Source organism: Epargyreus clarus, unplaced genomic scaffold, assembly GCF_041222505.1.
Source record: "Epargyreus clarus isolate Ecla_fem2 unplaced genomic scaffold, WU_Ecla_fem_2.2 ptg000003l, whole genome shotgun sequence".
Classification (NCBI taxonomy): Eukaryota; Metazoa; Arthropoda; class Insecta; order Lepidoptera; family Hesperiidae; genus Epargyreus; species Epargyreus clarus.
The window spans coordinates 8171847-8189928 of record NW_027332211.1 but is presented as its reverse complement, the minus strand read 5'-3'; the positions used below and the strand labels follow the sequence as shown (position 1 = coordinate 8189928).

The 18082-nt window shown below is 40.9% G+C and overlaps 1 protein-coding gene across 8 annotated transcripts; it reads left to right on the top strand.

The window, feature by feature from the left end:
- Positions 1 to 2489: 2489 nt before the first annotated feature.
- LOC140752438 (agrin) lies at positions 2490 to 15482 on the top strand. 8 transcript variants are annotated; one of them, XM_073086767.1, is made up of 17 exons: positions 2490 to 2662; positions 3183 to 3287; positions 3755 to 3991; positions 4421 to 4636; positions 5100 to 5312; positions 5901 to 6113; positions 6455 to 6555; positions 6791 to 6905; positions 7566 to 7805; positions 10135 to 10274; positions 10621 to 10815; positions 11021 to 11162; positions 11627 to 11887; positions 12220 to 12366; positions 12688 to 12975; positions 13268 to 13844; positions 14339 to 15482. In XM_073086767.1, the coding sequence occupies exons 2-17, from the start codon at positions 3215 to 3217 to the stop codon at positions 14496 to 14498; spliced, it is 3318 nt and encodes a 1105-aa protein (XP_072942868.1). In that variant the 5' UTR covers positions 2490 to 2662; positions 3183 to 3214; the 3' UTR covers positions 14499 to 15482. The 8 variants fall into 8 exon arrangements, with proteins under 8 accessions (XP_072942868.1, XP_072942896.1, XP_072942843.1 ...); XM_073086795.1 differs by having other exon boundaries at positions 3725 to 3991; XM_073086742.1 differs by having other exon boundaries at positions 3165 to 3287.
- Positions 15483 to 18082: the final 2600 nt, after the last annotated feature.

Here is an 18082-nt window from a genome sequence, read left to right as displayed (position 1 = left end):
ACCTCTTTTTTTTTGTCAATTATGGTTTCTGTGGGATGCCCAGTATAACCCTTTATATGCCCGGAGTGATCGCTGGCCATAAGTATATCAATTGTTGGACATAGGTACTAGAAGAGCGAGTGAAAACTGACCTTTTATCGCTTTTCTCGCCAGGTTAGAAATACTATTGTTAGCCTGCCGTCTGGTAGCTGATTTTAGGAACTTTCCACTAGCTGCTTCATTAGATCGGCCAGTAGAATTTTTAAGATTTGTGCCCACTACTCTAATGTAGTTGTGAGGCGATATTTTTGTCTTCACATATGAGTCTGAATTACATTGGAGATATTATTATGGTTCACATATAAGTGAACTGTATAGTATTATTGCAAGTATTTTAAAATATTTAAATAAAAATCAAGATTGTTTTACTAATAGCGGCAATTTTAATCTTCCTTTCTTGCGTTTATATTCGGTGGTTTATCGCATAATTAGGCAGCTAGCGTGCTTGTTTGTGGATCAGGCAAACAATGAATCTCCGTTACACGTGTAACGGAGTTCCAATATGGCGTGGACAAGTTATCGTGTGCTAATTGTGCTACTCGTATTGTGACATACATATATCATTTAACTGTGACAGGTTATTTTTGTCGGTATTATTGCAACCCACTCATTGAATTTAATTTTAATGTGCACATTCTTTATTCTTATTATTCTTTAATAAAAATAACTTATCAAAGGAGATGTTTCAAAATGTATGGGCTCCCGGCCACCTTTTGTACACTATACTAAAAACTAAGAAAACATGCAAAGAACAATTCGTAGGGGTTCATTTTCTTCAAATCATGTTTGTTTAATTGTTTAAAAACAATAATTTACACTTAAACTCGCAACACAACAGTGGAAAAACATCATACCGCCATGATGTTTGATTTGTGATTACTGTAATAATGTCATCTGTCATTCTATTTTAACTTACTATATATATTATATACTTTTTAATATATTTTTTACGAATGCGAATGCGAATGCGAATGGGCGTAGATATATAAATTTAATATTGTTTTGTATGTATTGAGAAACCGGACCCGGCGATGCAGTCGCAATAATAACTTATTATTTTGTCATCCCAAGAATGTTTCCTGAATCCTTGTCTTGCTATTGTAATTATCTAAAAAAAGAGAAATGTAAAAAGATTAGCTTCTTTAGTTTAAAATTATTAACGATTATTTCACGATTAATACAACTAACTGATGTATATTTTACCTGATGATATTGAATCCTTGTCAACACAATCCACAGCGATCGCAAAGAAAATCACAAGAGTCCATAAAACATAAGCTGGGTAAACAAGTAAGGTAGAATCAGTCCAAAATCGTAAGCAGCACAGAGCAGAAACATATTCAGGATTGAAATGGAATCTTCTCATCAGTACATATTTATTCAAGGTTTACATTGGATTCCACTATTATTTAATATGTATATATCCACTTTTATACATATCAAATTGACAACTTCTTCTTTTTTAATTTGACATGTCACTTACATCTATAAAACCAGATATTATTTAAAAGGTGGGTTTGTTATAATAATTATAAATAATTAATTAAATTCAGAAATAATGACGGGATACCCAAAACAAAAGCCAGGTTGTAAAGTACTAAGGTAATAATAACTTTACGACAAAAACAGCGAAATACAGAATTACCGACATCCAAGGAGTATAGTAACCTATGTGTACCCCACATAGGTTCCCTGACCGACATCGACAGTTTTGAAAACTTGACATTGACAGTATTCCGCCATATTTAATATTTCAATGAGGAATGCTTATTTTAAATATTTTTTAACAGGAATACTTTAGGTTATCAAAATATATGTGTATTTTTCTTCAATTATACAAATTATTCGTGTTTTTTAGATATAGTGTACATAAGATGGCCGAAAATGAAACATCTCCTTTAATTACATATGCAGATATTATGATTATAATCTCGTGTAAAGGGGAAATTACCTATTTGTGTACAGTAGTAGGTCAGTTATTGTTATCGTTGAACTGCCTATAGATAACTAATTATTGCTCTGCATAATGATCATCAAAACTGAAATTATGAAAATCTAACGAAAAAGTATACTTATTCAAACCACATTTTTCTATTTCAAATGTAAGGACAAATCTAGCATGTAAAATGATTGTTTGTATCGGCTAATTTAGAAAAAGAATTAATTAATTTTGACAGAATTTTCGCAAGATTTAGTAACATCACAAATGTATAGTAATACACAATAAAATAATTATTCTCAGTATATTAATAGGAAAATACATGATATACAAAGCATTTATACATAACGCCCAAAGGTTCTGTTCATATATTCAGCATAAACAGATATGTTCGTGCGAATTCAGATCGCAGTAAACTAGATTCCGAACCTCACATGTTACGTAAAATAATATATTGAATCTCAAAGAAAAACACTAGGACTACACGGCGCCTACTGCGCAGGTCTCGCAATGTTCTGTTGAATGCCCACAGCTTCATTCAGTGTAGGAGCCAGAGTTCCCTTGTGAAGTTCTGTTACAAATTATATTGTTGTTTTATTTTCAGTGTATTCAGTTATTTTTAATTTTCAGAGATTAGTAAAGCTTTATCATTGATATTCGTCCTAGCATCCGTAAATGTGACTGGTAAGTATGTCTTCATTCAGTTTCATACTATTACGGGCCCGTATAATTAAATTTAACACATACACATACAAAGTAATGTAAACACGTTAGGGGTGTTATTGATTAAAGATCAATAAATAAGTGCTTCTATTCATCTCCGATTAGGTACTTGAGAGCTGGCTAAGCGTGAAGTCATTATTTTAACCACTTTTAGTTTGATGTTCGTTAAATTTTAGTAGCGAAATTAAATAGATTAGAGTCTGTAGAGATAATCCAATTTGTAGAGAGCTGATTGGGATGCTAATAACTTAATTGATAAATATTTATGAGAATTTGAAATTAAACACATTATTAAAAGTAGTGGCTAGCTTAATGTGTGTAGTTTAAAAACGTAGCTTAATAACTCCGTAACATTTTACATACGTAATATATAATATAATATTAAGTAGGTACATAACCAGCTATAGATGAATGAAAAGAATAAAATATAGCTATAGGTTATTGAAGGAAAGGTTGAATGCAGTACGATGTGTGATGGCAGAAGTACGAAGACTCAGCGGAGTGCATCAGGCAATGCTGGCTGCCCATCCTACGTTGCTGCTTTTGCTGGTTGCAACTACGTACGGTTGCTATTTGTTTCCCAGTGGTAAGTGTACTGTTTTTTTTCAATATTATTTAAGGCAACTTTGAATCTATCAGCAGTCATTGTGGTTTTATTGTTGTGTTCTTACTTATTTCCGTTTTATGGGGTCCAGCTACTATGATCTGTTTTGAGGACTGTTAAATTGGGCGTAGGTATGTAAGGTGTTCTAGTATTCCAATTTAGTCCTCGGTCGGTCTATAATCGGCTTTCAGTAGAGCGGCTAGTCTATTTAGGATTGGTCCATTTACTGCTCTGAAATAAAGTTGTGAGTACCTTACCGTACTTAATTTTTGCGAGTAAGTTTAGTGTTTTAGTCCGGTTTCTTTCTAAAATAAAATTAAAATCATTAAGATCAGAGGAATTTTATTACTTTTATTATTGTGTAAGGTTTTTACAATATTTTACGACAGCATAAGCTCGTGCGACTATTTTTGTTGCAGTTTATTGAAATAAAGTGCCTGTTGTGGTAGACGTGCCGGATCCGTGCCGCGGCGTGACCTGCGGCCCGGGGGAGCAGTGTCGCCCAGCGGCCGACGGGCGATCTTACACCTGCGAGTGTCCAAGCTCGTGCCCCAGCTACGGTGACCATGAAGGCTCCCGAGCCTTGTGCGCCAGCGATGCGAGAGACTATCCAGGAGAATGCGAGATGCGCCGCGCTGCCTGTGATTCAAGCACAAATATAACTTTTAAATACTATGGGAAATGTGGTAAGTGTAGATAAATTACATACTTATCTACCTAATAATTTTATGTTATTAGGTCTTCGAGTAGAGATGTACCTACTTAGTATATTTTGTATTCGCAGACATTGCGGAAAAAAAATCTAGTTTTGAGAGAATGTTCAAATCGCATCTATTATAATTTATTTTGTAAACGAGTACCTACTTCTAATACCTTTAAGGTTCGATTTAATACTCTAAGCATTCTCTCCCGGTCAATATTCCGGCAATGTATGCTTGATGACAGTCTATCTTCTTATTTTAAATTAATGATAGATAGACCTTAAATATATTTAAAAGATAAAAACTTATTTTTAAAATTTTCTAATTGAGTTTTTTCCTCTTATAAGGACGAGACGTAAGTAAATTTGATAGTATTCGAGTAAGACAGCAATCTGATTTGAATTTGTCCCAAAGATCCTTGTTCGGGAGTGACCTGCCCCGACCCCGAGGTGTGTCAGCTGGACGACCGCCGCGCGCCATCTTGTCGCTGCGCTGAGCCGTGCCCGCTGGAGTTCTCCCCTGTTTGCGCGTCCGACGGGAAGACCTACTCCAACGAGTGTCAGATGCACCGCGAATCTTGCCGCGCTAGGAAACAGTTGAGGATTATTTTTAAAGGGCAGTGCAGTTCCGGTAAGTTATAGTTTTACGGCAGTTCATTATTTACCAACGAGGTATGAATACTTAATATCTTCAAACTGTATTGTAATAACATGTTACATTAAAACGTTTTCATCATTTTAAAATGCCTTTTTCTGAACACACAGTTAACCTTTTTACATTGAACATGGAAAAATTACCTAAAGCAGTGCGTGGATAGAGGATTCATGAACGCGAAAGATTAAGAGTGAGAACTCACGTAATGTTTTTTCTTAACCGTGGGGGACGGTGTTGCCCATCATCGTAGCAAAAAAGCAGACAGACGAAGCTGACAAAAGTGACGCTGTGGAAACGGCACTATTCATACATATATCACTATTCATACACATTCATGATTCTACGACTACCTACTAGGCGGAGGAAAAACGCTTCATAGTTTCTAAGTATTAATAGATTGTTACCAAAAATTGTCGTTAGAGGTCATGATTATCCATAGGTGTGAACCCATGTGCGGAGGTAGAGTGCAGGCACGGGGCTGAGTGTCGCGTGGAAGGCAGCGGCGCTGTGTGCGCGTGTCCGCCGCCCTGCGAGCCGGTGTTGCGGCCTGTTTGCGGCTCTGATGGCCGCACCCACGACAGCGAATGTGAACTAAGGCGTGCTGGCTGTTTAGTGGGTAGAGAGCTGAAGGTGGCTCACGCCGGCGCGTGCGGTAAAGTCCTATGAAACTTATGAACTACTAGCACTACTTACTATACACAAAAGTAAACCTGAATTTAATGTTTTAGATGTGACTTCTTCTTGTGATGTTGCTTCTTCAGAAGATTTCAGCAATAATGAATCGCGAACTTTTTGCCACATTTATTAATCGTGTACTATTCATTTCTTGAATTCGGGTATCTGTCTTTTCTTGAATTAGGAAATTTTTGATTGTTTACCCTCATTTTAAAATTTGATAGAGATTCGTATATGAGCTGTAAAAACGACATCTTTCTAGAAAATTTGCTGCAATGTAACAGTCACCAATGTTGCCAGCTCTCTGTCGCTGTGATGGACATATTGTGTGTTATTTCTCAATAGTTTGAAATCTGATAGACATAGAAACCTGTTGAAGCTTCAACAAAGTATGGCAGTATCGTCACACTAAATACACTCTCCGAGTAATGAGGCAACTTACAATATAATGTAAGTAATGTGCGATTTCATTGCGACGATTCTCTTGCAATTAGGCAGATTATTTCAAAATTCAAACTGAAAATGTCTTTAGAATAATCGGAAGTGAAACTCTCCATCTATCCAGGTTCAAACGGCGTGTGCGCCGGCCGCGTGTGCCCGCACGGCGGCGAGTGCGTGGCGGCGAGCGGGCGCGGCGTGTGCCGCTGTCCGCGCTGCTCCAACGAGTTCGCGCCCGTGTGCGGCTCCGACGGCATCTCCTACGGCAACCGCTGCAAGCTGCAGCTGGAGGCCTGCCGACATCGTCGTGACGTTCAAGTGCTGTACGACGGACCTTGCAGTGAGTGGCTTATTTCTAGGCTGCAAGCTAGCAGTGTACTTAGTGTTCATTTAGTGACATGAGTAATTGTCCTCGATGGAAACAAACAAAGCTCACCACCATCGGCGTTGTTCGTGTTGCTCCAACAAGTTCGCGCCCATATGCATCGTGAGCATCTTACTGTATTGACGATATTTAATATACTTACTTAGTGGAGGCAAGTAAATTTAGGTGATAACTCCGCTTTATGTCAATGAGTACCTTATTGCAAATTCACGATTCTTTTAATGATATGAATTGATTACTGTCTTCCGACTTTTAAGAATGAGATAACTGTTATATGCCAATATTAATAATTTCAGATGGTTGCGAGAATAAGAAGTGTGAGTTCTACGCTGTGTGTGAAAGTGACGGTGTTTCAGAAGCCAGCTGTGTATGTCCAAAACATTGTGAAGAAGGAACTGTAAGTATGAGGAGTCTATGCAATTTCAGTAGGTATTCCTTAGATAGTCCAAAATTTGTTGAGTTTCCCGAAAAACCACGCGATCCAAATGTTTGAAAATAAATTGTTTATTAGGTCGTAATAAAAATGTAATTCGAAAATGCCATCTTTTTGTTCATATTTCTGACTCACACAACACAAGCAGTGACTCATTCAGTTTATCTAAAAATATGTTAAAATCATAATATTATTTTAGGAAACTGAAGAAGTGTGTGGCAATGACAATAAAACGCACAGCAGCGTTTGCGCCTTGCGCGATGTAGCGTGCCGCGAGAAAAAGCGACTTCACGTAAAACATATGGGCTCCTGTGGTGAGTTTTAATAGAAACATACAATAAAATGCTATCTCAAATCCTTATTTGTCTGTATCCTTATACAGACACGTCTAATTAATTATTCAAAGATTGTATCCTTATATATCATCATATTATGGTTTCTTGTTTTCGGATTAAAAGTTGTAGATCATGGTCTACTGGGATCCATAAATGTGAGAGATGTACAACTAATAATCAGTTTTTTGAGTTTGATACGTTTGTATAATTTTGAACATGTAATTATACATTTACATTAATAGTTGTTACGTATGAAATACATAAATTATTATTGTTCCTTTACTGCTATAAATTTAACAGATTGCACTTGGTAACGAATTTTTTAAAAGTTTTTAAGCATAAAACCTACTTCGCTACAAAGTAGTAATTCAATTGTGATGTAAGTAGTTTTTGTACTTATTATTAAGCATGGATTTCAGCAAACTAACGCTTGATACTATTAACTATATTTTTTTAAATATTTCAAGTATAGTACGCGTAAAACTGCTAGTCCGCTATGAATATAGAAATGAATCGCGTCACCATAGTACCTAAATTGTATGACTACACCTGCTCGCAACAACTTCAGAGCGGACTAGCAATTTGGCGCGAACTGTACTTAAAATAAACAAAACAACATAAAATTATCCCGTTTTGTAGAGTCGTGCGGTGGGGTGCAGTGCCCGCCCGGCACGTGGTGCTCGCGCGGCGCGTGCGCGTGCGGCGGCGCGTGCAGCGGCGCGCCGCGCGAGCCCGTCTGCGCGGACACCAAGCGCACCTTCCCGCACGAGTGCGCGCTGCGGAACGCCGCGTGCGAGGCGCGCGCGCGGGGAGACGAGCCGCCCCGCCTCGCGTACTACGGCGAGTGTACGCACGCGACACATGATAACAGTACTGTCGGTAAGTAATAGTGATAATTAATATTACTTGAATATCTGCCTGGACGGGGATCGAACCCGGAACCGAGTGTCTGTCAGACGAGTACGGTGGCAGATCCTCCAAGCGAGTTGTCACTAGTGCGGTGTCTTCTCCGTGTACCCGTAGTGGGAGGTAGGTAGGTAGATAGTGAGACAAATGTTTTTTGTAATGTGTGATTGGCATTATGGGATTTACTGGTACTGGGCTGCGATAGCTATACGTACGCCAAGTTTGAAAATACTAGGATATATTCGAGCCCGTCTGCGAGGACACCAAGCGCACCTTCCCGCACGAGTGCGCGCTGCGGAACGCCGCGTGCGAGGCGCGCGCGCGGGGAGAGGAGCCGCCCTGCCTCGCGTACTATGGGGAGTGTACGCACTCGACACATGATAATAGTACTGTTGGTAAGAAATAGTGATAATTATTATTACAGCACCCTGAGGAACGCCGCACTGGACCCCGAGGACGTCTGAGACAATCCGCTGCACGGCCGCAACCAAGTCCGGGAGCGCCCCGCAAACTCTCCGGGTTCGTATCCGCCGGCAAGCCCCGCACAGCCACCTTAGTGGGGCGGTTCTCGCGCGGCGTATAACAGAACCAGGAGAGGTCTGGCTCTGTGCCTGACAGGTCGGTCAGGAACGCCTGGATCGTCCGGTATTCTTCGGTTGTCTGAGGGATGAACCTTATCCCTCGTCCATAGGGCCGTGCGCTCGGCTCGCGACCCAATCGGGCTCGCAGCACCTCGAAGTGCTGCGTCCAATTTGGGAACCGCTCCACCACTATGGGGGGGTAACCCTTTGGCCTGTCGTCTGCTCGAGGACCCTGGGATGGTCCACCAACGACGGGTGAACGCGGCGCTGCATCAGCAGCCGCTGTTGTCGGGGATGGTGAGGTGGGCGCACTCCGTAGCCCCTGTGCTGACATTGCCGCAGCATAGGTGACGCCCTGCCTCAAGCCACTAGGCGAGGCAGGTACATCGCTAACCCTATCCCTACTTACACTGTCGCTTTCCAACTCGTTCGCGGCTAAGCGGGTAGGAAGGGTAGGGGGCTAGGCGGGAATAGACGGGTTATCGGTCGCCTCCGTGTGGCCGGACGGTGACGACCTAGATGCCAATTGCGCATACGAGGTGCTGTCGAGGCCGGCCTCGACGGAGGGTGCCCTCGGGGGTGGAGGGGATGGGGAGGGGGAACGCGGGGGTGACCGGTGCGCGATGACCTGCACCGCAGCAGCAACCTCCACGCCAGCGCTTTGCTCCTTCACGCTGTCCTCGTACTCTGAGGACGTACCTGTTGACGCCGACGCTTCCAGCACCTGCAACTTTGCTGGTCTCTCCTCTATGGGGTCGGAGGGCGAGACCCGTCTCGGGATTTTACTCGCCCTCTTAGGTGGTGTTACTGTTACAGGTGCTGGCGGCTCCGGGTCTAACGTCGGCATGTCCTGCCCGGGTCCTTCTTCTGGATCGGGTTCGTCTTCTGTTGGTACAGAGGGCGCGTCCGACTCCGGCCTGGTGGTCGGCAGTGGGACCTCCCGGCAGGCTACGCGCCTCCGAGTACCCCGACTTCCCCCGCGCACGAACATCGTGTGCAGGGGGTCCTCCGCTGGACGTGTAGGCTTACTAGGGGGCGCGAACAAGTCACGCACCCTTATGCGCCTACCCTCATACACGGGTGTTGAGGGAGCGCCGGAGGACCGGCACGTCTCCTCCTCCTTCTTCGGTCACCGCGCGGCCATCCCCCCACCGGGTCAAGTGCGCTTGTGCAAAGCCCTGTGAGGGTGCCAGCGACGGACGACAGTTCTTCGTGACGCGCGGTCTCTCCAGCACACCCCTCATTATTTAATAAAGGAGGGTAGTGTTTGGAGGCACACAATGGTGCTTTCCCACTCGCACCCCAAAGCAAGCCTGCGGAGGGTATTCGCGAAAAGATGGAATGGGGGGTACTCGGGTCTTACCTCTCGCTCTAGCGCGGAGCTCTCCGGCGGTAACCTGGGTCTCCAACCGGGGGGTCCTGCACTGCAATCCGTAAAAACACCGCAATCCAACCACCGCAATCCGAAACACTGCAATCCAAGCCAGTTGGCCAAGTCACTGAGATCCTGATGGGCCGATACGGAAACCGTGTCGCATTCGCTGATCTCTTTTCGCGCGTGGAAAACCAGGGGGTTTGTGAGAAACGCGATAATGAATCATTCAGATATTTCTCTAGCTCTAGATCGAATCCGTGTGTTACCAGAATGATAACTTCTATTTCTTTTTATTAGACGTGGATTATGAGATTGTAAATTATTAACAATTCATATTTACTTGCAGGTTCTAACAAAACCTACATAAAACACAGCGACATTGCGAACGAGATCCGCAATTCGGAAGAAATGGAGACGTCTAGCGAGCCCGTTACCGGCACGGCCGTGTGCGCCCGAGTGCAGTGCGCCTACGAGGCTACATGCGCGGTGCGTACCAGACCAAATAAATACAGCTCTTGTTAAATCAACTCAAATACTTGTTTTTTCGTCGCAATTGTAGAACAATGACGATTTTACTGCATCAAGATTGTTTAATGCAGATTTATGCAGATAATTTTATAAAACTATCCAAATAAGTGGTCCATCGATAGAAGTAGCGTATGGACTAGCAGATTTCTGCCACTAGATAGAGATTTCATCATAAGCAAAATATGTGAATTTTAACTTGATATTTCCATTTTTTCCAATGACAATGTTAAAGCTCGTCAATAGTTTCGAAGCGAAGAAGAATAGAGTCGCCAAATTGCTATTACGTATTATTTATTATTTTCAGGTGGATGCTAACGGGCAGCCGAGATGTGCTTGTCTGTTCGACTGTGCGGCTGCTGCGGCCGCCGCGGCAACATCTGCACCAGTATGTGCTTCCGACCTTAGATTGTACCCAACTCTGTGCCACATGAAGCTGGAAGCCTGCCGTCGACAAGAGGACTTGAGGCTTCGTCCGTTAGCACTGTGTAGAGGTTTGGAGGTGAGCCTTATTTCAAAGTTTTAGGTATTTAGAAACAGCGATGTTAAATTGACCTGTGCATAAGATATCATATCTAACAGTAATTTATTATTGGTCTTGATGTTTCTGCTAGCAGAGTTAGACAAAGACCAAGCACCTTTGAATACTGTCATCTCTGTGATATTTTATGTATAATAATATTTCGTAATATTTCTATATTTTCAAGTTCCGACCATGTGGTGACGATGAGCCATTGATGAATGCGGATGGACTACCAATGGACTGCGGAGGCGGACCTCATCGTAAGGACTGTCCTGCTGGTAGCTATTGCCATCATACCGCGAAAGCTGCGAGGTGCTGTCGGAAAGGTAGACAATTCTAATTCTAATAAGGCTTTTTGTCACTAAGACATAGAAATTTAAATATTAAATGGTCAATGTAATAAATCATGTTGAACGAAGTGGCATTAATTACCAATGGTAAATTATTTTTGTATGCGCTACTATGTTCGCTAAGGTATTATAATATAATATGTCTAGCGAATATTCAAAATACTATACCAGTGTTGCCAGATGCACTGTAATTACAGTAGATTTGCTGAAATTTTACTTTATTTTAGTGCCTTTACTGTATAATGTATTATAATTTTACAGTGTATTTGACTTTATGATTGCCCATCTACTGTAATTTTTTCGTCAGTGCACTGTAATATTACAAATCTGATCTGACAACACTGTACTATACTAATAGTAACAGGGAAACAAATATCTACTCTAAGTACATTCGCTCATGGTATGTAGTATTTTTGATTTTCAATTCTTACTTGATCTAGACAAAGCCGTTGCTGAGAAGAAAGACTGTCAAGAATCATGGCATGGTTGTTGCGCGGATGGGGTGACACCCTCCAAGGGGCCAGGGGGTGCGGGCTGCCCCTCACAATGCGGCTGTCATCGCCTGGGCTCTGTATCGGAGCAGTGTGATGAGAGCGGACAGTGTACTTGCAGACCTGGAGTCGGAGGACAGAAGTGTGATCGCTGTGAACCAGGGTACTGGGGGCTGCCGCGTATTGGAACTGGACATACTGGTTGCATACGTAAGTGCACTATTATCACACATATTATACACATAATTTATTTCCGTGTATAAGAAATGTGACGAGAGAGAACGGGTAGTGTGAGTACAAATCCAGATTTGCTCACTACACCAGTATGGCGAGCAGAAATGTGATCTTTGCGAACCAGGGTTCTGAAGTGTTCCCAGTGCATATTTTACATTTTACAATCTTATGAAGTTTGCTGTCTTAAAAATATGTTGGAATAAAATGCATGTTACCTTGCCAAAATAAAGTTAAAATACTTTGAATTATATTTTATACGAAAGGTTCTAAATATTTTTTATTAATATTCATCTTTGTTTTTTCCATAGCATGCGGATGCTCAGCTTTTGGTTCTGTTCGTGAAGATTGTGAGCAGATGACGGGCCGTTGCGTCTGCAAACCTGGCATACAGGGCCAGAAATGCACTGTATGCTCAAACCATGAACATACACTTGGACCTAATGGGTGTTTTGATCGTAAGTATCAGTAGCTATTATTCTATAGCAATGCCTTTTTCATTGGTTGTGTAAAACTACCTGAAGAAAACTTTATTGCTTGAAAATTTTATTTAAAAAGATGTCAAACCATCGCAACCGATTTGCACATGCACGTACACAAAAACACACAGGCACGCACGTCTGCGTATGTACACATGTACACAGTTACACACACATACCTTACGCAGTTTGCGCAAGCACTTGAAAATCATTCTGAATGACTTCTCCTTATACATTAAAAACTTTAAACACGTTTCAAGTTACGGGATAAATGTGCCTAATCAATCTAACTATTTCCAGCGGAATCAACACAGCTACCTGCGACAAACTGCGAGCGGATGACGTGCTACTTCGGCGCGTACTGCGTGGTACGCAGCGGGTTGGCGACGTGCGAGTGCGGCGCGACAGAGTGTCCCCCCGCTCCCCCCGCCCCCGCGCCCGCCGCCCCCGCGCCGCCCGCGTGCGGCAGCGACGGCCGCACGTACCTGTCCACGTGCCACCTGCGCACGCACGCGTGCCGCACGCAGGCCGACATCGTGCTGCAGGCCTTCGGGCCCTGCGCCGACGACTCCCCGCACGTGCGACGAGGTAGCCGCTCCGCCGACCCCCGCACCCCCGCACCGCCGCCGCTAGAGACGAACCTCCCGGTAGAAGTCGACACCGAGTACCAGAGTTCCAACTCGCTCCATCTCACCGACGCCTCGGTGGACACCAGCGATAGCGGCAAGCCCGACAGCCCGGAGCCCGAGCTCTCGTGCGTCGACATCCTCCCGCCGGTAGGATATCGCTAGGGTAGCGCTAGACGTCCTTCCGCACGATCGTAGTCCATATTATTTGTTTAACAGTTCGATTCACGTTTCCTATGCTGATTAATTCACAGAAACTATGCTTCCTACCACACCCAGTACAGTAGTAGAGACGAGCAATGCGAGGTCCGGTTGTAATAAACCTACCAAACCGAAAACTGACGTTCTGTTCGAAGATTCCGAGGAGGATCAGTGGGTAACGAATGAGGTTGAGGAGAATTATCCGGTGTACGAAGATTACTTCGCAGGAGAAAAGAACGACCTGTACACAGTCCCGCTTTTCGATGGGGAAGCCAGGATTATGGCGAGGACGAGACTTCCAGCGAAGCGCTTCGACATTTGGGCCGAGGTGTCTCCTGTTTGTGGTAATGGGGCTTTGGTGAGCGCTTCGGGAGTGAAAGATTACTTGTGGGTCGGATTCGCGCATGACAGAGCCATATTACGTTGGGATGCTGGAAATGGCCCATTGGAGTTGCGAACCGGAAAAGTTAGAATTGATGACAAGTCCAAGATCTCTGCGAGAAGATACAAGAAGGATGCCGTATTGAAACTTGGATCGGCGATTGCTCGAGGCACGACGCAAGGGCGGATGAGCTCCTTGGACGTCGATCCGTACATTTACGTCGGCCAACCTCCGAAGAATGTTACAAAGTAAGTTTACTATTTTGTTAACATAAAACATAATCATAGTCATTGGGTAGGTTATGTGATTACTTTTCAGTATATTGCTGGTCTCAAATATCATCACTTGTCCTTCTCATAAATGTTGGAAGAAGCCACTTATGAATTAAAATATTGCCGGATAGCACCTTTGTGAGAAGTTATTCATCTACTACGCTCACCAATTTAGATATTCGAGACTACAGCAAGACTTATTTTCTGAGTGACGCCTATATTCATTAGTGGATGTTGATTGCATTTAATTCCGACAGATTAAGAAAGTTTAATCATGCTTATCGCGAAGTTTTTTCAGAGATCTCTCTAATTTTTAAATGGTATTATCAGTAGATAGTAAATTGATTCATTTTTCTCGCTTATTGTAATTTTAATGGGATAAGCTATACAATTGATTCCACCGGCAGCTAAGAAGCTACTTGTATATGAGCAATAGTTGAGCTATTTCTGATTGCATGTTTTGTATGCAGGTTATCTGGAACGCATGCGGTCACCGGTTTCGTTGGCTGCGTACATCGACTGCGTGTGAGTGGGCAGGACGTGATCCCCCCGTCACGTGACATGTCGTTCACAGCACACGGTATACGACCGTGCACGCCTCATAACCTCGCTCAAGTTGTTTGTCCTTAGAAGAATATATCTAAAAATGGACGTCGGGTCTGTATTTAGAAGAATATGCCTTAGAATGGATATCGGGTCTGTATTAAATTAAAACAAAAATAATGGAAAAATATACGTGCGAACATGTGGTTGCGTAAAAACGTTATTCCTTGTTTAAAATATTTTTTAAAATTATTTAAAACTTTGGCATAGGGTGGATTTTCCGCTGGGCTACGTGATCATGCCCGGGGAGAGGCCATGCTCCGACAGTCACTTCGAAACTTGTATATGTACACGATGTTTTAGAAAACTTTGAAAATGTGATTCAGAATACTCGTGGCGCCATCTCTTAGCGAGTAGCCGGAAATGGCCACAAAATTAAAGAAGCAAAAAAAATATTATGTTTATTTTTTGATGAGAAACATCTATTTGTGCGTCTTGGAAGTAAGATCGTTTCGTAGACCCGAAGTCCACTTCTTGGGATTTTAATAAAAATAAAAAATAATCATATCTACGATATTCGCCGTGCCACAATTGAATCATAAGAAATGTTAATGTTGATAAAAAAATAATCAAGATGATGATTTGATGTGATAACAAAGATAATTTAAAATTCTAACAGTGATATCTTTTGCAGTAGATCATTATGTATTATGATATTGCTTTTTATGTCAAAATTAAGTGATTAATAGATATCAGAGTATATATCAATAGATATCAAAGTCTTAGTTACTATTCCTTTATAATATACCGATTTTAACAGCTATTAATGTGCGCAAGAGGAATCAAATCATAATAGTACATTACAATACGAGGACGAAAAATTTTTTTCTGACAAGTGTGAGTTTGCAGGCCGAGCCGCAGGCGAGGACTGCAATCACACGAGTCAGAAAAACATTTTTCGTCCGCGTGTTGTATAAAATTTTATATTACGGGGTCGGAAATGGGGGTTTTGCGCACGCGAAGCGTGCGTAAAACGTCCATTTACGCACGCCGTGATATAATATTATTTTCACATATGTATCTATCTTCCTAAACGTGATGTAAGTAAAGAATCAAATCTTGCTCATAAATAAGTAGGTAGGTTCCATATTTAAACAGTGGTTTCAAATTAAAACTAAATTTGGCATCTGATAATTCCGAAATAAATTTTTAACTCATTAAGTAATAAATTGTGACATTTCACTATTTTTCTGGTAGATACGTTATTGTAGACAACGTTCAGTTATTGATTAGGATTAAATTAAATGGTGGTTGCACTCTTTACATTAATCAATATTTCTCTATACTTTGCTAAGAACATTCTTAATAAAATAATAAAAAATAAAAGCCTTATAAACGACTTGGAATTGATCTAGATAGATGTGTAAATAAATATATTAATATAAAAACGGAAGCAATAAATAATTAAATATATATTAATGAACTGAATAATATCATGTATTTAAAAAAATATTGATTTACGACGAATTTTAAATTGATAAATTGTTAAAAATGGTATTTTCATGTATGCACCAAATTTATAATCATATAAGAAGTTATTTATCTGCACCAATTGTGAATTATCTATAAGCTACCACATATCTGAAAATTGTAATCTTTTAAAATTATACAATTAGATAATCTTGTAAAGATAATTGGCAATTGCTATATTCTATTTATCTCAAACAATATTAAATGAATGATTAAAAATGAATTGTTTTCTTGACATAAACCAAGGTTCCTATCTGATAATGTAGTATTTATTCACACATGACATTCATGGGCGTATATTAAGTTTTTGTGTATTGTCTTAGGGCATACATACTTTAAAGTCTAGTTAAAATTAATTCATGTGGTTCGCTTTCTGCGAAACCACAGGTTCGACAATTAGGTGCTTCTGCCCCACAATGTTAAGCAATTCTGTTTTCTGCTTTGAAAGATACCATATAACATACATATATACGAGGCACTTACACATATTCAGGTATAGCAATACCAAATTTGGACAATCGCAGACAGTCTTATCTTATTAAGAGCATAGGCATCAGCAGTCAGCACCAGTAGCCGTTTTCTATCAGGTGAACTGCATCCTCGTTTAGCCTAATAAAGTATTGTATGCCAACTGAGTTCTTAAATTCCGCTTCAGGAAGGATACCTGTCTTACTCTGTTTATACAGGTAGGTATATCAACCGAATGTAAAAAAAACACCGCATCTTTGTTATTTCTGACTTTCAATTACATAAAAACAGAAGAGCAAAGATAGAATTATTCGGGAATTCTGAAGTTTTCTTCGCCCCTATTATTTTCTTATGAACATTTCCTTCCCTCGTGCCTTTATAATCCTTCTTATCGCTGTCGACTTCGTAAAAGCTGAGGACTTTAAATTTAAAGATATTATTCTGCAAAGGAACAACAGAAAGCCAGATCGTAAAAACTTTTAAAGTAGGTATTTTGTTATTAAGTTACTAAAATTGTAAAGTATGTTATACTTCTTTTTAATATAAGGGCGCTAGCATACCTTGGCCTGTAATGTAAATCCCATAATTCGATTTAGATTTTTGTTACAAGACTATTTCGATTTGACGAGCATTGACGTGTAACATATCTCAACACTCATGATATTATTTGGAAGGAATCTCTCTTATGGCAAATGGTGAACGATCACCCGTTACATGATAATGTTACAGTTTACATATATTTGAAACATATTATTGTAAGGAAAATTAATTTTAAAGAAAACAGTTCAACAACATACCTCGATATTGTAGGTATCTTTATACATCTTTCTTTAGCTTTATTTCAAGGTATAATAAGATCTCTCGTCATTCTTACAATGATTACAGTGACTGTAAACCCAGCAATTAAACTTTTGTGACTAGCTGAAGTGGCTGTCAACTTAAGACGAGGCGGCGCGACTTGAAGCTGGCTTGAATAACGGATCTTAAAACACGGAAAGCTGTGTAGGTCTTTGTGATATTTTAATCTGGCTTTTTTATTTTGTAAACAAGATAGGGCGAGTTACTAGAATAAACATACAGATGTTGGAATAAATATCAAATAACGATATGATGCTTTTACTTTTCTGCCATATAGTGATCAAAATCATTAACATTGTGATTAAAATACGGCTTTTATTGAACAGGATTTTAAATTTAATTTAAGCACCCCTATTTGACCTATCTTATGTCACACATTTCAGTCATTTTGGTGAAAGTTAAAATTACGTAGGTTAATATAAGTGTGTTTACTCCTTTATCGCCTTAGAAGTTATTAAGCATACGCTTATATCACGTGAAGACCTTCAAAGGCTTTGATATAGGTACATAGTTGTATGTTGTATCGCCACCTATTTTCAGGTAGCATCTATTTCGCGACATTGTTAGCATTTTCAACCGGTTAAGATGGCGCTGAGGAATGTTTAATTACCGCCCACGTTCGCACTTCGCTTAGATACGAGGTTTAGTGCGCGCTTTTCACGGTACCTCGACATCTTGTATGTAGGTCTTGTATTTTAATACTCCAGTGTTCTATATTTATTATCTATAAAGGTGCTAGAACTTTCATGTTTCGGAGGAGGTACCACCGCCACAACTGTGTGTAGCGTGCAATGGCTCTGTGTTTCATTCGAAGG

Bases quoted from the DNA above. Each gene is read 5' to 3' on its own strand.
- LOC140752438 (XM_073086742.1), top strand. From the start codon at position 3,176: ATGGCAGAAGTACGAAGACTCAGCGGAGTGCATCAGGCAATGCTGGCT. The intron at 10,816-11,020 runs GTGAGCCTTATT...TATATTTTCAAG, and splicing joins CACTGTGTAGAGGTTTGGAG to TTCCGACCATGTGGTGACGA. The intron at 13,845-14,338 runs GTAAGTTTACTA...TTTTGTATGCAG, and splicing joins CCTCCGAAGAATGTTACAAA to GTTATCTGGAACGCATGCGG.